This window comes from Phocoena sinus, chromosome 4 (genome assembly GCF_008692025.1).
Source record: "Phocoena sinus isolate mPhoSin1 chromosome 4, mPhoSin1.pri, whole genome shotgun sequence".
NCBI classification, from domain to species: Eukaryota; Metazoa; Chordata; class Mammalia; order Artiodactyla; family Phocoenidae; genus Phocoena; species Phocoena sinus.
This window is the reverse complement of record NC_045766.1, coordinates 60588863-60608087: the sequence shown is the minus strand read 5'-3', so window position 1 is coordinate 60608087 and position 19225 is coordinate 60588863. Positions and strand designations below refer to the sequence as shown.

Below are 19225 nucleotides of genomic sequence, written 5' to 3'. Positions count from 1 at the left end.
GTCTGGCTAAAGGTTCATCAATTTTGTTTAGACCAAATAATTCTAAAATTGGTATGGAAACACAACAGATCCCGAATAGCCAAAACAATCTTAAGAAAGAAGAACAAAGCTGGAGGATCAGACTCCCTGATTTAAAACTATACTACAAAGCTACAGTAATCAAAACAGTATGGCACTGGCACAAAAACAGATACATACATCAGTGGAACAGAATAGAGAGCCCAGAAATGAACCCACAGTCATATGGGCAATTAATTTATGAGAAACAGCCAAGAATATACAGTGGAGAAAAGACAGCTTCTTGAACAAGTGGTGTTGGGAAAACTGGATAGCTATATGCAAAAGAATCAAGCTAGACTACTCTCTCACACACATGCACAAAATAAATTCAAAATGGATTAAAGACTTAAATGTAAGACCTGAAACCATAAATCTCCTAGAAGAAAACATAGACTGTATGCTCTTCGACATAGTCTTTGTAGATTTTTTTGGATATGTCTACATAGACAAGGAAAACAAAAGCAAAAATAAACAACTGGGACTACATCAAACTAAAAAGCTTTTGCACAGCAAAGGAAACTATCAGTAAAACAAAAAGGCCACCTACTGAATGGAAGAAGATATTTGCAAATGATATATCTGATAAGGGGTTAATTCTCCAAAATATACAAAAAATTCATGTAATTCAACATCAAAAAACAAACAACCTAGTTAAAAAATGGGCAGAGGATCTGAATAGATATTTTTCCAGGGAAGATAAGCAGTTGGCCAACAGGCACATGAAAAGATGCTCAACATCACTACTCATCAGGGAAATGCAAATCAAAACCACAGTGAGATATCACCTCACATCTCTCAGAATGGCTATTATCAAAAATACAAAGAAAATAACAAGTGTTGGTGAGGATGTGGAGAAAAGATTTTTATTTTATTTTATTTTTTATATTGAAGTATACTTGATTTACAATGTTGTGTTAGTTCCTGGTGTACAGCAAAGTGATTCAATGTTGTAGCTCTGCTGTTGAGCTATCACAGCAGAGTTCAGTAATTGAGGCAGAGACCATATGGCCTGCAAAGGCTAAAATATTTACTCTGGTTCTTTACAGAAAAAGTATGATGACTTTTAAGCTAGAATATTCGGACAGATAATACTTAGTGGACATTATTACTAAATTTAATGCAGTTGGGCTTCCCTGGTGGCACAGTGGTTAAGAATCTGCCTGCCAATGCAGGGGACACGGGTTCGAGCCCTGGTCCAGGAAGATCCCACATGCTGCGGAGCAACTAAACCCGTGCGCCACAACTACTGAGCCTATGCTCTAGAGCCTGCGAGCCACAACTACTGAGCCCGTGTGCCACAACTACTGAAACCCATGCGCCTAGAGCCTGTGCTCCACAACAAGAGAAGCCACTGCAGTGAGAAGCCTGTGCACCGCAACGAAGAGTAGCCCTTGCTTGCCGCAACCAGAGAAAAGGCTATATGCAGTAACAAAGACCCAATGCAGCCAAAAATAAATTAAAAGAATAAATTTAATGCAATGTTTATCGTCCCACTTAAGTTGTAAAGATTATTCAGTCAGGGCTTCCCTGGTGGCGCAGTGGTTGAGAGTCCGCCTGCCGGTGCAGGGGACACGGTTCGTGCCCCGGTCCGGGAAGATCCCACATGCCGTGGAGCGGCTGGGCCCGTGAGCCATGGCCGCTGAGCCTGCGCGTCCGGAGCCTGTGCTCCGCAATGGGAGACGCCACAACGGTGAGGGGCCCGCGTACCACAAAAAAAAATAAATAAATAATGCCTAGAGTCCTTTAATGTTTAATATTGTGGACTAACTATGAATCCTCCTTCCCTATCATTTTCAGGCTTTCTTAAAATAGTAAGTAATAAATAGTAAAAAGTCATGTAATAATTAGTAAATAAGTAAATAGTATAAATAATAAAATAAACAGTAGACAATATGGTCATCCCTTGGTATAAACAGGGGATTGGTTCCAAGACCCTTGAGGATACCTAAATTTGCTCATGCTCAAATCCCTTATACAAAGTTGCACAGTACAGTCAGCCCTCTGTATCCACAGATGCGGAACCTACATATATGGAGGGCCAGTTGTACTTGTTGATTTACTACTGTGCATTTATATCTTTCTTTACTCTCATCCTTCAAGTTCTTCTACCTATATTCCAATTTCTTTCCATTACTAAGATTTATAATATATTTTACATCTTACTATAAATGTTTTTTTCTTTGATTATAGGTTGATCCTAAATAATAGAAATCAGTAGAATGCATTTATATATGTAATATAATTGGACGTCTAGAGTGAGAGATGTAATCCTAAGTCATTAAACCTGTGTCACTCAAAGGAGAATGCTATAAATGTTAAGGTAAAATAGGTTCTCTTTTTTCATACTCCATGGGTTGCTCACAATTTAATTCATTTCAGACTCGGACAATGACTTTTTATATACCTTTTCCCCTAGCATTTCTAATTGCCTTTCTTTTTTTTCTCTTGTTTATAGAATGGCATATATCTATTGCATTATTAATATCTTACGGATTCTTTATCATAGAATTTGTCTAATGCATACATTAGACAAATTCTTTTGAGCCTCTCTGAGCTACTCTTATAATTCAAGGTGGTTGCTGTGTAAACCACCTGCTACAGGCTGTCAACCTGGGATTGCTTTTTATTCTGTCTCTGGGAAGGTCATTCATTCTTTTTGGGATTTCATTTTCATTAAAAAAAACTTTCAAATTATTTCTTTTGTAGAAAGGGTGTATGGTAAGTGAATCTTACAAGATCTTGAATGTCAGAAAATGGCTCACTTTGACCTCACACTTGTCTGACAGTCTGAGTATGGAATTTATGTAAAATAACATTCATCCGTTGATTTCTGGCATTCAGTGTTACTGATAAAAGGTTGATCCTTGTAACAAGGATCTGAGTCTTCATAGGTAAGCTGCTTCTTTCTCCCCATAGGAAGCTTTTGCGGTTTTTTCTTTATGTTTTGCAGGTTTGAAATTTCAAACTTTTTCTTTCATCCTGCTGGGCCTTTGAACAGAAGAGTCAAGTCTCTTAGGCTTAGAATTTTTTTTTCTGTCATTTCTTTGCTTATTTCTTTCTTACAACTCTGTTTTCTGCTTCTGGAACTCAAATTAGTGGGACATTACATCTTCTGACTCTCTCCTCTGTGTCTTTAACTTTCTTTTGTATTTTTCATCTATCACTTTACATTTTAATATATGTATATATGGTATATATCATATACAATACACACACACACACATATATATATATATATATATATATATATATAAATTGTCAGTTCATGTCTTTGCTCTTTTTTCCCATTGAGTTTTCTATCTTTATTTTCCTGTCACTTTTAAGAATTCTTTATGGATTAGGGATATTAGCTCTTTATCTGTGATGTATGTTCCATATATTTTCTCTCAGTTTTTCGTTTGTCCTTTAACTCTGCTTAGGATATTTTTTGCCATGTGAAATTTTTATGTCATCAAATACATCAGTGTTTCTTTCATTGCATCTGGATTTTCAGTCATTGTCAGAAAACTTTTGTATACCTGGGTTATAGAGGAATTCACCCAAGCTTTCTTGTAATACAGTATGATTTCACTTCTTACAGTTAGCCCTGTTACAGTTGGTGTTTACTTCTGTGTGTGGTATGAAGTATAGATCTAAGTTTATCTTTTCCCAAATGGCTATTCAGTTATCCTAACACCATTAATTTTAAAAGCTCATCTTCACTTCAGTAATTTGAGAGGCAGTTGGTCTGCCTATTCATAAGTGAGTAATATACTATTTTAATTATGAGGAGTTAAATATGTTTAATATCTTCTAGGATTAATTCCCCCTCCCCTCCCAGGTCCTTAAGCTTTACTTACTTTTTTCATGTTTTCCTACTATTCTTTCTTGTTTTCTTTCTATGTCTATCTCCATTAAAAAAAAAAAAAAGAAAAAGAAAGCTTGTTGGTCTTGTCATTGAGACTGTTAAATTTATAAATTTACTCAGGAAAAAGTGACATATATATGGTGTTAAAATCATCCTATCAAGAAAAAGAAAAGTCTTTCCATGTGTTAAAATCTACTTTTGTGTCTTTTAGGAGTGTATAAAATTTTCCTGACATAGTTTTGTATATTTATTGTTAAGCTTATTCCTAAATATTTTATGTTTGTTGCTATTGTAAATGGGATAGCTCTACCATCATATCCATTAACTGGTAATTTTATCTGGTACTGAATTAGGTTTAGGTATCGTTGTCTTACTTGCTTCATAAATAGCATTTTGAAGTTTTCTTTCAGTTTTTAGGCTTGGAAACTATTTTTGTGGCATTGGGACTTTATACAGTCATTGATGATGTCAATTCCCCTGTGAAATTCCCCTGTGAATCTGGACCTTGATAACTTTATTTCCTCTATGGACATTGGTCTGTTTAAGCTTTACATTTCTAATGAGATCAATTTTGGTAAACTGTATTTTCCTAGGAAATTACCTATTTTTGTCTTGGCTTTTAAGTTTCTTTGCATAGACGTATGCAAAGTAATTTTCCTAAAACAAATTTTCTTGTGTTTCAGTGGTTATTTTCCCTTTGCTATTTCTTAGTTTATCTGTGCTTTGTCCTTTCCCCCCGCCCCCTTGATTAAGTGAGTTAGTGGCTTATTTATTTTGTTAATTTAAAAAATGGGATTCTGGAAACATAGGAAAAACACTCTTTGACATAAACTACAGGGCTTCCCTGGTGGCGCAGTGTTTGACATAAACCACAGCAAGATCTTTTTTGACCCACCTCCTAGAGTAATGGAAATAAAAACAAAAATAAACAAATGGGACCTAATGAAACTTCAAAGCTTTTGCACAGCAAAGGAAACCATAAACAAGACAAAAGACAACCCTCAGAATGGGAGAAAATATTTGCAAATGAAACAACAGACAAAGGGTTAATCTCCAAAATATACAAACAGCTCATGGAGCTCAATTTCAAAAAACAAACAATTCAATTAAAAAATGGGTGGAAGACCTAAATAGACATTTCACCAAAGAAGACATACAGATGGCCAAGAGGCACATAAAAAGATGCTCAACATCACTAATTGTTAGAGAAATGTAAATGAAAACTACAGTGAAGTATCACTTCACAGCAGTCAGAATGGCCATTATCAAAAAATCTAGAAACAATAAATGCTGGAAAGGGTGTGGAGAAAAAGGAACCCTCCTGCACTGTTGGTGGGAACGTAAATTGATACAGCCGCTATGGAGAACAGTATGGAGGTTCCTTAAAAAACTAAAAATAGAACTACCATATGACCCAGCAATTCCACTACTGGGCATATACCCTGAGGAAACCATAATTCAAAAAGAGACATGTACTGCAATGTTCATCGCAGCACTATTTACAATAGCCAAGACATGGAACCAACTTAAATGTCCATCAACAGATGAATGGATAAAGAAGATGTGGCACATATATACCATGGAATATTACTCAGCCTTAAAAAGAAAGGAAATTGAGTTATTTGTAGTGAGGTGGATGGACCTAGAGTCTGTCATACAGAGTGAAGTAAGTCAGAAAGAGAAAAACAAATACTGTATACTAAAGCATATATATGGAATCTGAAAAAAAAATGGTACTGATGAACCTAGTTGCAGGGCAGGAATAAAGAGGTAGACATAGAGAATGGACTTGAGGACCCGGGGGATGGGGGAGGGGGAGGCTGGGGCGAAGTAAGAGTAGCATCGACATATATACACTACCGAATGTAAAATAGCTAGTGGGAAGCAGCAGCATAGCACAGGGAGATCAGCTTAGTGCTTTGCAATGACCTAGAGAGGTGGGATGGGGAGGGTGGGAGGGAGGCTCGTGGGGGAGGGGATGTGGGGATGTATGGGTGCATATGGCTGATTCCTTTTGTTGTACGACAGAGACTTAACACAGTATTGTGAAGCAATCATACTCCAATAAAGATCTATTTAAAAAATGGGATTCTGAAAAGGATGGAGAGATGGCAATGGTGACTGGGTAGGCTGTTAGCAATGTCTTCTACAATAAAAATCCTATTAGATATAAAAATAAATAAATAAATAAAAAATTAACAATGGGATTCTGATTTTTTAATTAGATCAATTGGCTTTTCTCTTTTCTACTTTATTCACTCTGCCTTTCTCTTTAATATCTTCTTCGTTGTGCTTTCTTTTGGGTTGCTTTTTTTTTTCCTCATTTTTTGAGTTGAAAGTTTTTTCTCATTTTTTGAGTGTTATGAATTTTCTTGATCACTGCTTTGAATGTAGCCCATAAATTCTGATATGTAGTTTTGCATTGGCCAAAAAGTTCGTTTGGGTTTTGCTGTAAGATCGTACAGAAAAACCCGAACGAACTTTTTGGCCAACCCCCAATATTTTTGTTATCACTGTATCTTAGCAATTCTCTAATTATATTTTATATTTCCCCCTGACTGAAGAATTATTTAATAGAAGGTTTTTAAAATTTCAGGTGTTTTCTTTGTAGCCCTATATCATGACTAATTTTTGTGGATGTTCCATGTGTGCTTGAAAAGAAGATGAATCCTGTATTATCAGGAGATAAAGTCCAATACATTTCAATTAGCTCTTCCTTTTTGATTATGTTTTAGGTATTCTATAACCTTATTGATATGTTGTCTATTCTATCTTGTACTGAAAGTGGTGTATTAAAATCTCTTATGTAAAACGTATTTCTGTCTGTTTCCTTGTATCTCCTGTAGTTTCTGCTTTAAAAAACTGGTTATTAGGGTATTTGGAGCATAGATATTTATGACTGTTATATCTCCATTGTGAATTGTGACTTTTAGCATTAAAAAGTGTTTCTTGTGATGTTTAATGCTTTATGGCTTAAATTCTACTTTGATACCAAGACTGAAACCCCTTGCTATTGTTTCCATTTACCTAGTACACTTTTGCCAATTCCTTTATTTTTAGCCTTTCTGAATTACTTTGCTCTAGATCTTTTTCTTGGATATAGTTGGTTTTTACTTTGTAAGTCAAATTGAAAATCTTTTTCTTATATTAAGTGCATTAAGCCTGTTCATATTTATTGATATGACTAATATATTTGATCTCAATTTCGTCATTATTTATTTTTAAATTAATTTTTATCAGAGTATAGTTCCTTTACAATGCTGTGTTAGTTTCTGCTCTACAGCAAAGTGAATCAGTTACACGTATACATATATCCACATTTTTTTAGATTTCCTTCCCATTTAGGTCACCACAGATCATTGAGTAGGGTTACCTGTGGTAAACAGTATGTTTTCATTAGTTATCTATTCTATACCTAGTAGTGTATATATGTTAATCCCAATCTTCCAATTTGTCCCACCCCATAAAATAGCAACATATATTTCATGTTATAACTACTAGGTGTATTATGTTATATTTACTGTATTTCTCTACATGATATGTTTTCTTTCCTTTTTAATTTTTTAACTTCTTTTGATATTTAGAAAGATTTGTGATTTTTGTCCTTGTATTTATGCCTTTTTAATGCCCTTAGTCCCTTTTCTAAAATATAACAATTTACTATCTGGTTTTTTAGTTTTCAGTAATATCCATTGATTCCCACCTGTTGCTTATTACAACAATCAATGAACTTATTCTTTTCTCTCCCCTTCTCCCTTTTCCTTCTATCTTTTAACTTGGATTATTTCTATATCTTATTTTCCTACCATGGTTAGTATTAGACTTACCATTAAATATGTTAAATTAATCCCTTTGCTGCAGTTTCCCCAAGTTATCTCTTAATTGGATGAAGGACAATCTTACTAGATTCTTCAAAAGGGGCTTATAGATACAGAATTCCCTGAGTTTTTTTTTACATGTTTATAACTGTTTTTCTATTGCTTTAATACTTGAAAGCCAGCTTGTCAGGATAAAAAATTCTTGGTTCACACATTTTCTTCATGAATTGTTGTAGAATGTTGTTCCATTCTCTCCATGATTTGTGTACTACTTTAGAAAAGTATGGTGCCTGTCTGTTTCTCTTCTCCTGGTAAATTATTTGATCTTTTTCCTAGAGGTGCTTAGAATTTTTACTTTAAGCCTAACAGTTTTACTAGGATATGTCTCAGAGTTGATTGTTTCAGATCAGTTTTCCCAGGTGCCTGCTAGTCCTTTTCAGGTTTATGTAGAATCAGGTCATTTATTGTTTTTGGAAAGTTTTCTTGTATTATACTTGTAAGTATTATTTCTGTTCCTTTGTTTTACTTTTAGTCTTGTGGACTCCAGTTATAAATATGTTGCTTCTTTTTCAGTCTGGCCTGTTTCCACCACTTTCTTTCTGACCTTTGTTATTGTTTCCTTTTGTTTTTTCATTTTCATTCACTTGTTTGTTTTCTTTATGCTATTTACTGTTCCTTATTAAACTTTTGTTCACATATGTTACTGCTTGGTATCTTGTTATTTAGACTCCATTTCTCATGATTTTGCTTCTCCTTTTATTTTTCTGACTTCAATCAGAAAAATTTTCTGACTTTATTTCTTCGTTTCTTTACATATTAGAAAAGTCCTGTTTCTGTTCTTGGTTTTTGAGTTTCTTATTTAAAGTGTCACCTGTGCCCCATCCCCTACATGATTGTTTATAGACATGTAATTCAGTTTGGAGAGCTGTTACAGCTTTTTGTCTGCTTAATGACTAATTTTTGGAAGGAATTTTCATTATCTAAAAAGTTTTTTAATAGACTTTTTTAAAGTTTACAGCAAAATTGAGTGGAAATTTCAGATATTTCCCATATACTCCCTGCCCCCACACACACCCAACCTCCCCATTAACATCCAGCACCAGAGTGGTACATTTGTTACCACTGATGAACCTACATTGACACATCATTAACCCCCAGAGTCCATAATGTATATTAGGGTTCAGTCTTGGTGTTCTACATACTTTGGGTTTGGACAAATGTATGTTGACATGTATCCACCATTATAGTGTCATACAGAATAGTTTCACTGCCCTAAAAATCCTCTGTGCTCCACCTGTTCATCCGTCCCATGCTCCCACCCCCCAACCCCTAGCAACCACTGATTTTTACTGTCTCCATAGTTTTGCAGTGTGCACAATGTTATGTAGTTGTAATCATACAGTATGTAGCCTTTTAAGACTGACTTCTTTCACTTAGTAATATGCATTTAAGTTTCTTCCATGTCTTTTCATGACTTGTCAACTCATTTCTTTTTATTACTGAATAATGTTTCGCTGTCTGGCTATACTACAGTTTATCCATTCACCTACGGAAAGAAATCTTGGTTGCTTCCAAGTTTTGACAATTATGAATAAAGCTGCAGTAAACATCCATATGTGAGGTTTTGTGTGGACATAAGTTTTCAACTTATTTAGGTAAATACCAAGGAGTACACTTGTTGGATTACATGGTATGAGTATGTTTAGTTTTGTAAGAAACTGCCAGATTGTATTTCAAAGTGACTGTACCACTTTGAATACCCACCAGCAATAAATGAGAGTTCCTGTTCCTCCACATCCTTGCCAAAATTTGGTACTGTCAGTATTTAGGATTTGGGTCATTCTAATAGATGTACAGTGGAATATCGTTGTAGTTTTAACTTGCAATTTCTTAATGACATATGTTGTTAAACATCTTTTCATATGCTTATTTTCCACCTGAATATATTCTTTTGTGAGGTATCTGTTTTGGGTTTTTGCCCAGTTTTTAATTGGGTGGTTTGGTTTCTTATTGTTAAATTTTAAAAGTTCTTTGTATTTTGGATAATCGTTCTTTATCCAATATGTCTTTTGTAAATATTTTCTTTAAAAAAATTTTGTGGTTTGTCTCCTCATTCTCTTGAAGTTAAAAAGTTTTGATTCTTATTCTCTTTTTTTCCCCTTTATAGTAGACTTATATAGATGAATACTGTTTGCATCTTTGCAATTACTAAACAGGTTTGGTGGTTTGGGGTGGTTTATAAGATTCCTAGTTCAAGAACACCATCTTTTGTTAGTATAGCTAAATATAGTTTCTTTTATTGGTGGACTTAAAAAACTTTTTTTGGAAGTTAAGGGGAAGGGTGTGTATCCTTGATTTTTTTTTTTTTTTTGTCTTGCAGGATGCTAAATTTTATCTCTTGGTTCTTTTTGTGTTTACCACACAGTTACCACCTCTCCTTTCATTTCCTTTTCTTTCCCAGAAGGCTTGTCTTTCCAACACTGCCTCTTTGAGTCTTTCTCTAGTCAGTACCCTGAGGTACGAGGACTCTTTGCACTTAGGGTGAACTTTTCTTTTCTGGGAATGATTTTATCTCCATCCCCTCTTTTCTTGACTCTCCCTATGTATTAATCAAAGTTCTCCAGAGAAACAGAACCAATAAGATATATATATATATATATATATATATATATATATATATATATTATGGTTAATTTTATGAGTCAACTTGATTGGGCTAAGGGATGCCCATTTAGCTGGTAAAACATTATTTTTGGATGTGTCTATGAAGATATTTCTGGAAGAGATTAACATTTGAATTCATGAACTGAGTAAAGCAGATTGCCCTCCCCAATGTGAGTGGGTATCATCCAATCCATTGAGTGCCTGAATAGAATAAAAAGGCAGAGTAAGGGTGAATTCTCTCTCTACTTGAGCTTGGACATCCATCTTTTCTTGCCCCTGGATATCAGTGCTCCTGGTTTTTGGGCTTTCAGACTCAGATCAGGCTTTAGATCATCAGTTCCTCCGTTCTCTGGCCTTGAACTTGGATTGAGTTACACCACTAGCATTTCTGGTTCGTTAGCTTGCAGATGGCAGATCATGGGACTTTTTGGTCTCTATAACCGCATGAGCCAATTCTTATAATAAATCTCTTTTTGATATATATCAATATATATCTTATTGGTTCTGTTTCTCTAGAGAACCCTGATATATAGATATAGATGTAGATACAGATATAGGTATAGATTTATTATAATGCATTGGCTTATCCAATTATGGAGGTGAGAAGTCTCACAATCTGCCCTCTGCAGACTGGAGACCCAGGAAGTTCAGTGGTGTAGTTTGAAGGCCTAAAAGCCAAAGAGCCAATTTTGTAGATTTCAGTCCTCGTCTGAAGGCCTGAGAATCAGAAGCACTGAGGGCAGAAGATCAATGTCCCAGCTCAACACTCAGACCGAGAGAGAGCATGAATCCCCTCTTCCTTCAAATTTTTGTTCTATTCAGGCCCTCAGTGGGTTGGATGATGCCCACCCACGTTGGGGAGAGTATTCTGGACAAACCAGGATGGTTGGTCGCCCTACATTTGACTCAGTCTTATGACAATGCAGTAAAATTTCAGTTAATTAAATATTTTCTATACCTAGCTTACTGAAAAAGGCAAATCATAGAAAATATATTAATATTAGAGCTTAATTAAGAAAACATGTACCATATCAACCACAAAACTGGTATTTTGGGGTCAGAACACATTTACCTCAATCTCTTACACTCATATATTTATAGTTAGTCATATTCAAATTTTGACTCATCAAAAATTCAATTATATTTGTTACAGAGGAGTTACTAAGACTGGAAATGAAGGAATATAGTGTGAAAAGATTTTCCACACTAAGAGAGTGTGGGTTTTGTGGCTTGAGCATTGCCCTTGGAGTCAGAAGATTTGAATCTTGGCTCCGCACATAGCATGTGACTTTGGACAAGTTATTATTATGTTTTAATCACCTTTGAGGGTGATTTTCCTAATTTATAAAGTGGAAATATTATCACCAACCTGGTTGTGAGAGTGGTTGTGAGGATTTTATTAAATAGTATTCATGCAGCTAATCTATCATAGGACCTTAGTGTTCAAAAGAACAATAGGGATTAAAACAGCCAAATGTTCCCTAAAGAAATGTGTTGTCTAGAAACCCCATTTCCTGTGCATTTGGCTTAGTTGAGGTTTTGACCCTTTTGTTGAACCAGATAGGGTGGAAAAATAAACCCCTCAGTAGTTGATATTACTGCATGTTTTTTAGAATGTATTCCTTATGGGAGGGACTATATTCAAAATCATTGTCATGATTCATTAACTCTTTTTTCTGAATTATGGCCATACACAACTGTGGCCTGTACACGGTTGTGTCAGGAGACACAGTCCTTTATGTACACAGGTATATTCCCAGCAGATCCCACCCTGTTTACCCAGATGCTCTGGTCTTGGGCCTTGGTCTGCAGGGAACTGAGAAGAGCCTTGTTCTGAGGGACATTTGCCCTTGGTTTGGCTGGGGAAGCCACCTATGCAGACAGCTGTTTATTTCATAGATCAAAGAACATCCTGTGTTTACATACTATATTATATTGCTGAGCCTCTCCCAGCTCCATCTTGCTGAAGAGCCCTAGATGCTCTCTTAGAACATTGAATTGAATAATTATTTGTTTTAAAGAAAAAAGAAAAGAAATAGAAAACACTAGTAACAGCAAAATATACAAAATAAAACTGCCACAAGATACAGGCACATCTGTTGTGAGAAAAAAATTGCAGGGGAGCCATGGGGTGGGGTTAAGAGTGTAAGCATTGCTATCAGAGAGCTCTGAGTTTGAAATCCAGTTTTGCTAGTGTGATATCAAGCAAAATTTCTATCAGTCTATTCAGTCTCCATCTGTAAAATGGAGACAACAGTATCTATTTCATGAGATTAAGATTAAAAAATAAAGATGCCTGATATATGGTAGGAGCTGAAGATTAAAGTAGCTGTTGTCTAAAATTATTGTTGTTATTGATGTTGGTTTGTTTTTGCTGTACTACAGAACTGTTTTGGTTATTGTTGTATGCCCTTTGATCAGTGCCTGACACCTATTATGCACTCGATAAGTATGGATCGTTGTTTTTAAGTTGTATAATATTTTTCCTTTTTCACAACTTGAATTTATTTAATTCCTTGGGGTTTTAAGCTGAGTTATAATTTACATAAAGTACACACATCTCAACTGTATAGCCCGGTGAATATTTACCTGTCTATACATCATGTAACAGCCACCCAGATGAGGGTATAGAATATTTCTGTGAAGGTTTCCTCCTGCTTCTTTTCTATCAATATCTGCACTCCTACCCCTTCCCTCCCCCAAGGAAACCACTATTCTGATTTTATTATCGTTGATTAGAAAAAAAATATTTGGAAGCTAAGCAACCACCTCTAAATAATCCATAAACTAAAGAAGAAATGATAAAGGAAATTAGAAAACACTTTTAGCTGAACAATAATGAAAACAATATATCAACATTTACATGATGTAGCTAAAGCAGTGTTTAGGGGAGAATTATAGCTTTAAATACTTATGATGGAAGATAGGAAGATAGGAAAGATCAATGATACAATCTTCTACCTTAAGAAGTTAAAAAAATACAATGGCAGTTAAACCCAAAGAAAAGAAAAGGGTTGGAAAGAAAGAGAGAGAGGAAGGAAGAAAGGGAGGAAGGAAGGAAGGGAGGGATGGAGGGAGGGAGGGGGGAAGGAAATGAAAAATAAAACAGAATAATAGAGTTCCAATTTAGTTCCATGGTGATCAGACATACAACCTGTATGATTGCAGTTCTTTAAAATGTGTTGAAATTTGCTTCGTGGCCTAGGATAATGGACTATTTGATGAATGTCCTGTGTCCTTCAAAAAAGAATGGACACTGAGTTCTTCAAAGTCAAGTCTATATCCTTGCTGATTTTTTGGCTGTTTGTTCTATCAGTTATTAGGAGAGAGGTGTTAAAATCATTAACTTTGATTGTGGATTTAACTATTTTCCTTTTAGTTCTATCAATTTTTATTAATGTATTTTGAATCAATGTTACTTCATACATACACATTTAGGATTGTTATATCTTCCTAATAAACTATTTATTTATTTTTATATATTTCTTTATTGGATTATAATTGCTTTACAATATTGTGTTAGTTTCTGCTGTACAACAAAATGAATCAGCTATATGTATACCTATATTCCCTTCCTCATGAGCCTCCCTCCCACCCTCCGCATCCCACCCTCCCCATCCCACCCCACTAAGTCATCACAAAGCATGGAGCTGATCTCCCTGTGCTATACCGCAGCTTCCCACTAGCTATCTATGGACTTTTTAATTTTTTTTTGCGGTACACGGGCCTCTCACTGTTGTGGACTCTCCCGTTGTGGAGCACAGGCTCTGGATGCGCAGGCTCAACGGCCATGGCTCATGGGCCCAGCCGCTCTGCGGCATGGGGAATCCTCCCAGACCGGGGCACAAACCCCTGTACCCTGCATCGGCGGGCGGACTCTCAACCACTGAGCCACCAGGGAAGCCCTGACTCTTTAATTTTTATGAATCATTTATCTCTGCCAACACTCCCTCTCTTTGACTCTACTCTTTTTAATATTAATATAGCCACACTGGCTTTCTTATGATTACTGACTGCATGGCATATCTTTTACCATCCTCTTTCTTTTAATAATGTATCTGTCTTTATGTTTAAAGTGTAATCACTATCTCTTGTAATCAGTATTTTCACCCTGACACTATTTGCCTTTTTAATGGAGTCATATAGACCATTTCCAGTTAATGTGATTATTGAGATTGGTTGTGTTTAAATTTACCATCTTGCTATTTGTACCATCTGTGACTTGTTCCGTTATTCCTCCTTTCCTGCCATATTAGTCTGCTCTGGCTGCCATAACAAAATACCATAGACTGCTGGCTTAACCAACAGAAATTTCTTTTCTCATGGTTCTGGAGGTTAGAAGTCAAAGGTCAAGGTTTCAGCTGATTCCGTTTCTGGTAAGGCTCTCTTTCTGACTGCTGACAGCTGTATTCTTACAGTGTTCTCACATAGCAGAGAGAGCTCTGGTGTCTCTTCCTCTTCCTGTAAGGGCACCAGCCCTGTTGAATTAGGACTCCACACTTATGACCTTATTTAACCTTTATCACTTCCTTGCAGGCCCTATCTCCAGTTACAGTCACATTGATAGAGCTTCAACATATGAATTTGAGGGGGACACAATTCAGTCTATAGCACCTGCCCACCCTTGAATCATTCAAATATTTTCAGTATTCCATTTTAACTCTTCTATTAGAAGAGCAGTGGTTTCTCTAGTGTTACAGTACATATCATTTTACATATATATTATATTTAATAATACTTTGTTATTATTTTTGCTTTGAATAGTCAATAGTCTTTTAGTGAAATAAAAGCATAGTTGATAATATTTATCCACATACTTAATGTATACAGTGCCCTGTATTCCTTCTTGGAGATTGAGGTTGCCATGTGGGATTATTTCCTTTTAGGAACATTCATTTGCCTATTACCAGAGTAGGTGACTGCCACTTCTTATGAAAGCCTCCTCCAGTATTTGCTCACTGTAGAAGGTCTTAACTCTCTCTGGAATTTGTTCATTTAAATTTTTGTCTTCAAGTTCCCTTATGTTTTTAAGGACAAATATGAGTTTTTAATTTAACCAGGTATTTTTGTTTGTTTGTTTGTTTTTTGGATAGGAATGAAAGACTTCCTAAACCTTCTTTTCAGGCTGTTTCTTTCTTACACCTTCATGCTTACAACTTCATTCAGCCTGGAAAACATCCTTTAATATTTTTTGAAGTATATGTTTACTGGCAATAAATTCTCTCAGCTCTAGTTGTCTGGAAATGTCCTTATTTCACCTTCTTTTTTTTTTTTGCGGTACGCGGGCCTTGCACTGCTGTGGCCTCTCCCTTTGCGGAGCATAGGCTCCGGACGCGCAGGCTCAGTGGCCATGGCTCATGGGACCAGCCGCTCCGTGGCATGTGGCATCTTCCCGGACCGGGGCACGAACCTGCGTCCCGTGCATCGGCAGGCGGACTCTCAACCACTGCGCCACCAGGGAAGCCCACCTTCATTTTTAAAAATAGATTGTCAGTGAGTATAGAATTCTAAATGAATAGTTTTTTAGGTCAATATTCTGAACAGGGACTTCCCTGGTTGCGCAGTGGTTAAGAATCCACCTGCCAATGCAGGGGACACGAGTTCGAGCCCTGGTCCAGGAAGATCCCACATGCCATGGAGCAGTTAAGCCTGTGTGCCACGACTACTGAGCCTCTGCTCTAGAGCCCGCGAGCCACAACTACTGAGCCTGCATGCTGCAGCTACTGAAGCCCGCATGCCTAGAGCCTATGCTCCACAACAAGAGAAGCCACCATGATGAGAAGCCCACACACTGCAACGAAGAGTAGCCCCTGCACTCTGCAACTAGAGAAAGCCCATCCGCAGCAACGAAGACCCAACACAGCCATAAATGAATGAATGAATGAATGAATAAATGAATGAATAAATAAAACAAAAAAAATACTCTGAACATATATCATTGGATTGTGGCTTCCATAGTTTGAAAATCAGTGATTATTTTTAATGTTACTCTGAAGGTAATGTATCTTTTTTCACCAGTTGCTTTTAAGAATTTTCTCCTTATCTTTAATTTTCAGCTACTTGGCTCTGATATGTCTAGGTGAGCTTTTCTTTACATTTATCCTGCTTGGTATTGGAAGAGCTGCTTGAATCTGTGAGATGATGTCGTTGATCAGATATGGAAATTTCTTCATTATTTTTTCAAGTATTGTTTCTATAACATACACTCTCTCCTCTCCTTCTGGGACTTCTGTTCATGTCCCACATCTCCTTTACATTCTTTTCTTTCCATTTTCCCCCTGTGTTTCAGTTTGAATATTTTTAATTGATCTATCTTATTTCACTTATCCTGTCTTCTGCTTGTGTTCAATCTGCTATTAAGCAAATTGAATGAGTTCTTAATTTCAGACATTGATGTTTTGTAATTCTAGAAGGTTCATTTGATTCTTTATTATGGATTCTAGTTCTCTGTTGAAATAATGCATCTTTAAAAAACTTTTAATTGAAGTATAGTTGATTTAGAGTGTTGTGTTAGTTTCTGGTGTACAGCAAAGCAATTCGGTTATACATATATATGCACTGGCAGTTAAAATACTGGTGACTCACCTTAATCTTTTTGAGGCCTGGTTTTAGTTTTGCTTTGGGCAAGTTTATTCCTGTTTTGTCCTTACTCCTGGAGTGTAGCCTTAATCCTGTGGAAACTCCTATGGTGTTTCATTTATCCTAGAGTATGGCCTTTATAGAGTTTCACCTGAATGCCCAGCGTGTTCATCAAAGTCTGCCTCTTCTGGCTGGGCCCAAATACCAATTGTCTCTCCTCAGAACTATGCAAGCTTCATAATTTCTCATCAGTTCTGACATGTGCAATTGCTATTCTCTGCCAGACTCCTGGAGTCTCACCTAAAATCATAGGGCCCAGGAGTTGGCTAAGCATTAAAGGGGAATTTCCATGAAAACTTCTAGGGTTTCCTCTCTGAGGCTTCCCCTCTTGACAGCTATGCCCCTCAAATTCCAGCCACAGTTGCATCTTTAATCTCTGATCCCTGCCTCTTACAACCAGTAGGACCACCCTTCCTTGCACTGTGGCCTGGAGTGGAAAATGTTTCCAGTGAGAGAACCTGGGTCAATGTGGAACTGTGATAATGGGTTGGCCCAATAATGCTTACTTCAGATCAGCTATTTATGTTATCTTGCAGAATTTGCTTAGATCTTCTGCCTTATTTGCATACATATACTTTTTAGGGTAAAGCTCACCTTTTACCCAAATTAGAGAGTTACTGAAGGTTTACTATAGGCCAGCTACTTTTTGTGACCTTGATATCTTTTAATCTTCATGACAAGCACATAAGAAATCATCATAACAGTAGTACTTATACAGTGTTGTCAAGTGTCAGGCGTTATTCTGAGCATCTTATACATCTATACGTACTCATTTAATCCTCACATCAACTCTACAGTACTCACATCAACTCGACAGGTACTATTATTGTTCCTACTTTACAAATGAGGAGTCTGAGAAACTATAGAGGTTAAGTAACTTCCCTTGCACACAAGTACACAATATATAAGTTCATATTTATATAAAAATTCATGTTTCAAACCTAGTCAGTCTGGCTTCAGAATTAGTGCTCTTACACTTCATTATTGGTGGTATTGTTCTCATCTTACCGATTAGGGAGCAGCGTTAGAGAGGTTAGGTGATGACCCCAAGTCTCAGTGCTAGTAAGTGGCAGCAGTAGGATATGAACCAGGTTCCAAAGCCCTTGCTCTTTCTTCCCATAGTTTCTCCCAAAGAGGAAGAAGAAAAATGTTTTCCCTTTTAGGGCTTTAGTTTTAAAAAAATTTGTGAGAATTTTGTGGGGACTTCAGAGGGGACCAAACAGCTTTTTTTTGTTTTTCATGAAGTTGATACCTTCTTGTGCCTATGGTTTTCTGGCCATTTGTGACCAGGTACTGGAAGGGAGTTGTTTTCCCCATTGACGTGTGTTATTTCTGAACACTTCTGGGACTGACTCCTAGGGAAGGATGTTGATAGCTCCTTGAATGTCCATCTTGGGAGTGGAAAGATGGCAGAGCTGAACCTCGAGGTCCTCTGCCTACACTGCGACATGTGGTACCCGACTGACGTGAGTCCTTGTACTCATTGGGTGTTTCATACATTTGCCAGCGAGAAACAGAGCCCTTGAGAAGTTTGAGACATGAAATATTTCTGTTTTGTGAAGGCTGCCAGGCTCAGATGAGGAGAGGAAGCTGGTTCCTTTATCAGGGAAGTCAAACCCGGTTATCCCCTATTGCTGTGCAGGGTGTTTACACAGTGAGCCTGGAGTGACACAGAGACAGTGGAATTGTTCTGCTGAAGGAGCCCCACAGAACCCATGTGTTTCACTGTGTCTGATACTGACCACACCCTTTTTTGCAGTGTGGAGGCTGCCAGCATCGGATTCGTCATTGTTATCGACAGACGAAGGGACAAGTGGAGCTCCGTAAAAGCATCCTTGACACGAATAGCTGTAAATATTTATTTTTGTGCCTTATTATAAAGGTCATTTAAATTGTCTATTCAACTATTTCACATCAAAGTCATGGGGAAGTGGAAGTCATTTTATGCCAAATTTTGGGAAGGTCTTTGTAGCAGAGGCTGTTGTGTCATGTCCGTATCCGCTCTGCCACCTGAAGGTCACTTGCAGATGATTCCTGAGCATGTCAAAGGCTTCCTGAGTCTCTTTACCTTATTGACCTCTCTGGTCACTGGAGAGGAGTGGGTAGGGAGTGCTGGGAAGTTAATGCTCCAGCAGTGACCTGCAGCTACTGAGTTACGGGCGTTGGTGGATAAATACCCCAGCTTCTGCACCCCTAA

General features: G+C 36.9%; 1 protein-coding gene across 5 annotated transcripts in view; it reads left to right on the top strand.

Annotated features, from left to right (window-relative positions):
• The window catches only part of MCF2L2 (MCF.2 cell line derived transforming sequence-like 2), a 237004-nt gene that overhangs the window by 48664 nt on the left and 169115 nt on the right, over nucleotides 1-19225 (top strand). For all 5 annotated transcript variants that reach the window (XR_004349619.1, XR_004349618.1, XM_032629983.1 and 2 more), the window contains exon 4: nucleotides 18788-18878. Coding sequence is in view for 3 of the 5 variants with exons in the window: in XM_032629983.1 (XP_032485874.1) it covers nucleotides 18788-18878 (91 nt within the window). In the remaining 2 variants the exon portion in view is untranslated. The remainder of the gene's footprint in view (nucleotides 1-18787; nucleotides 18879-19225) is intronic.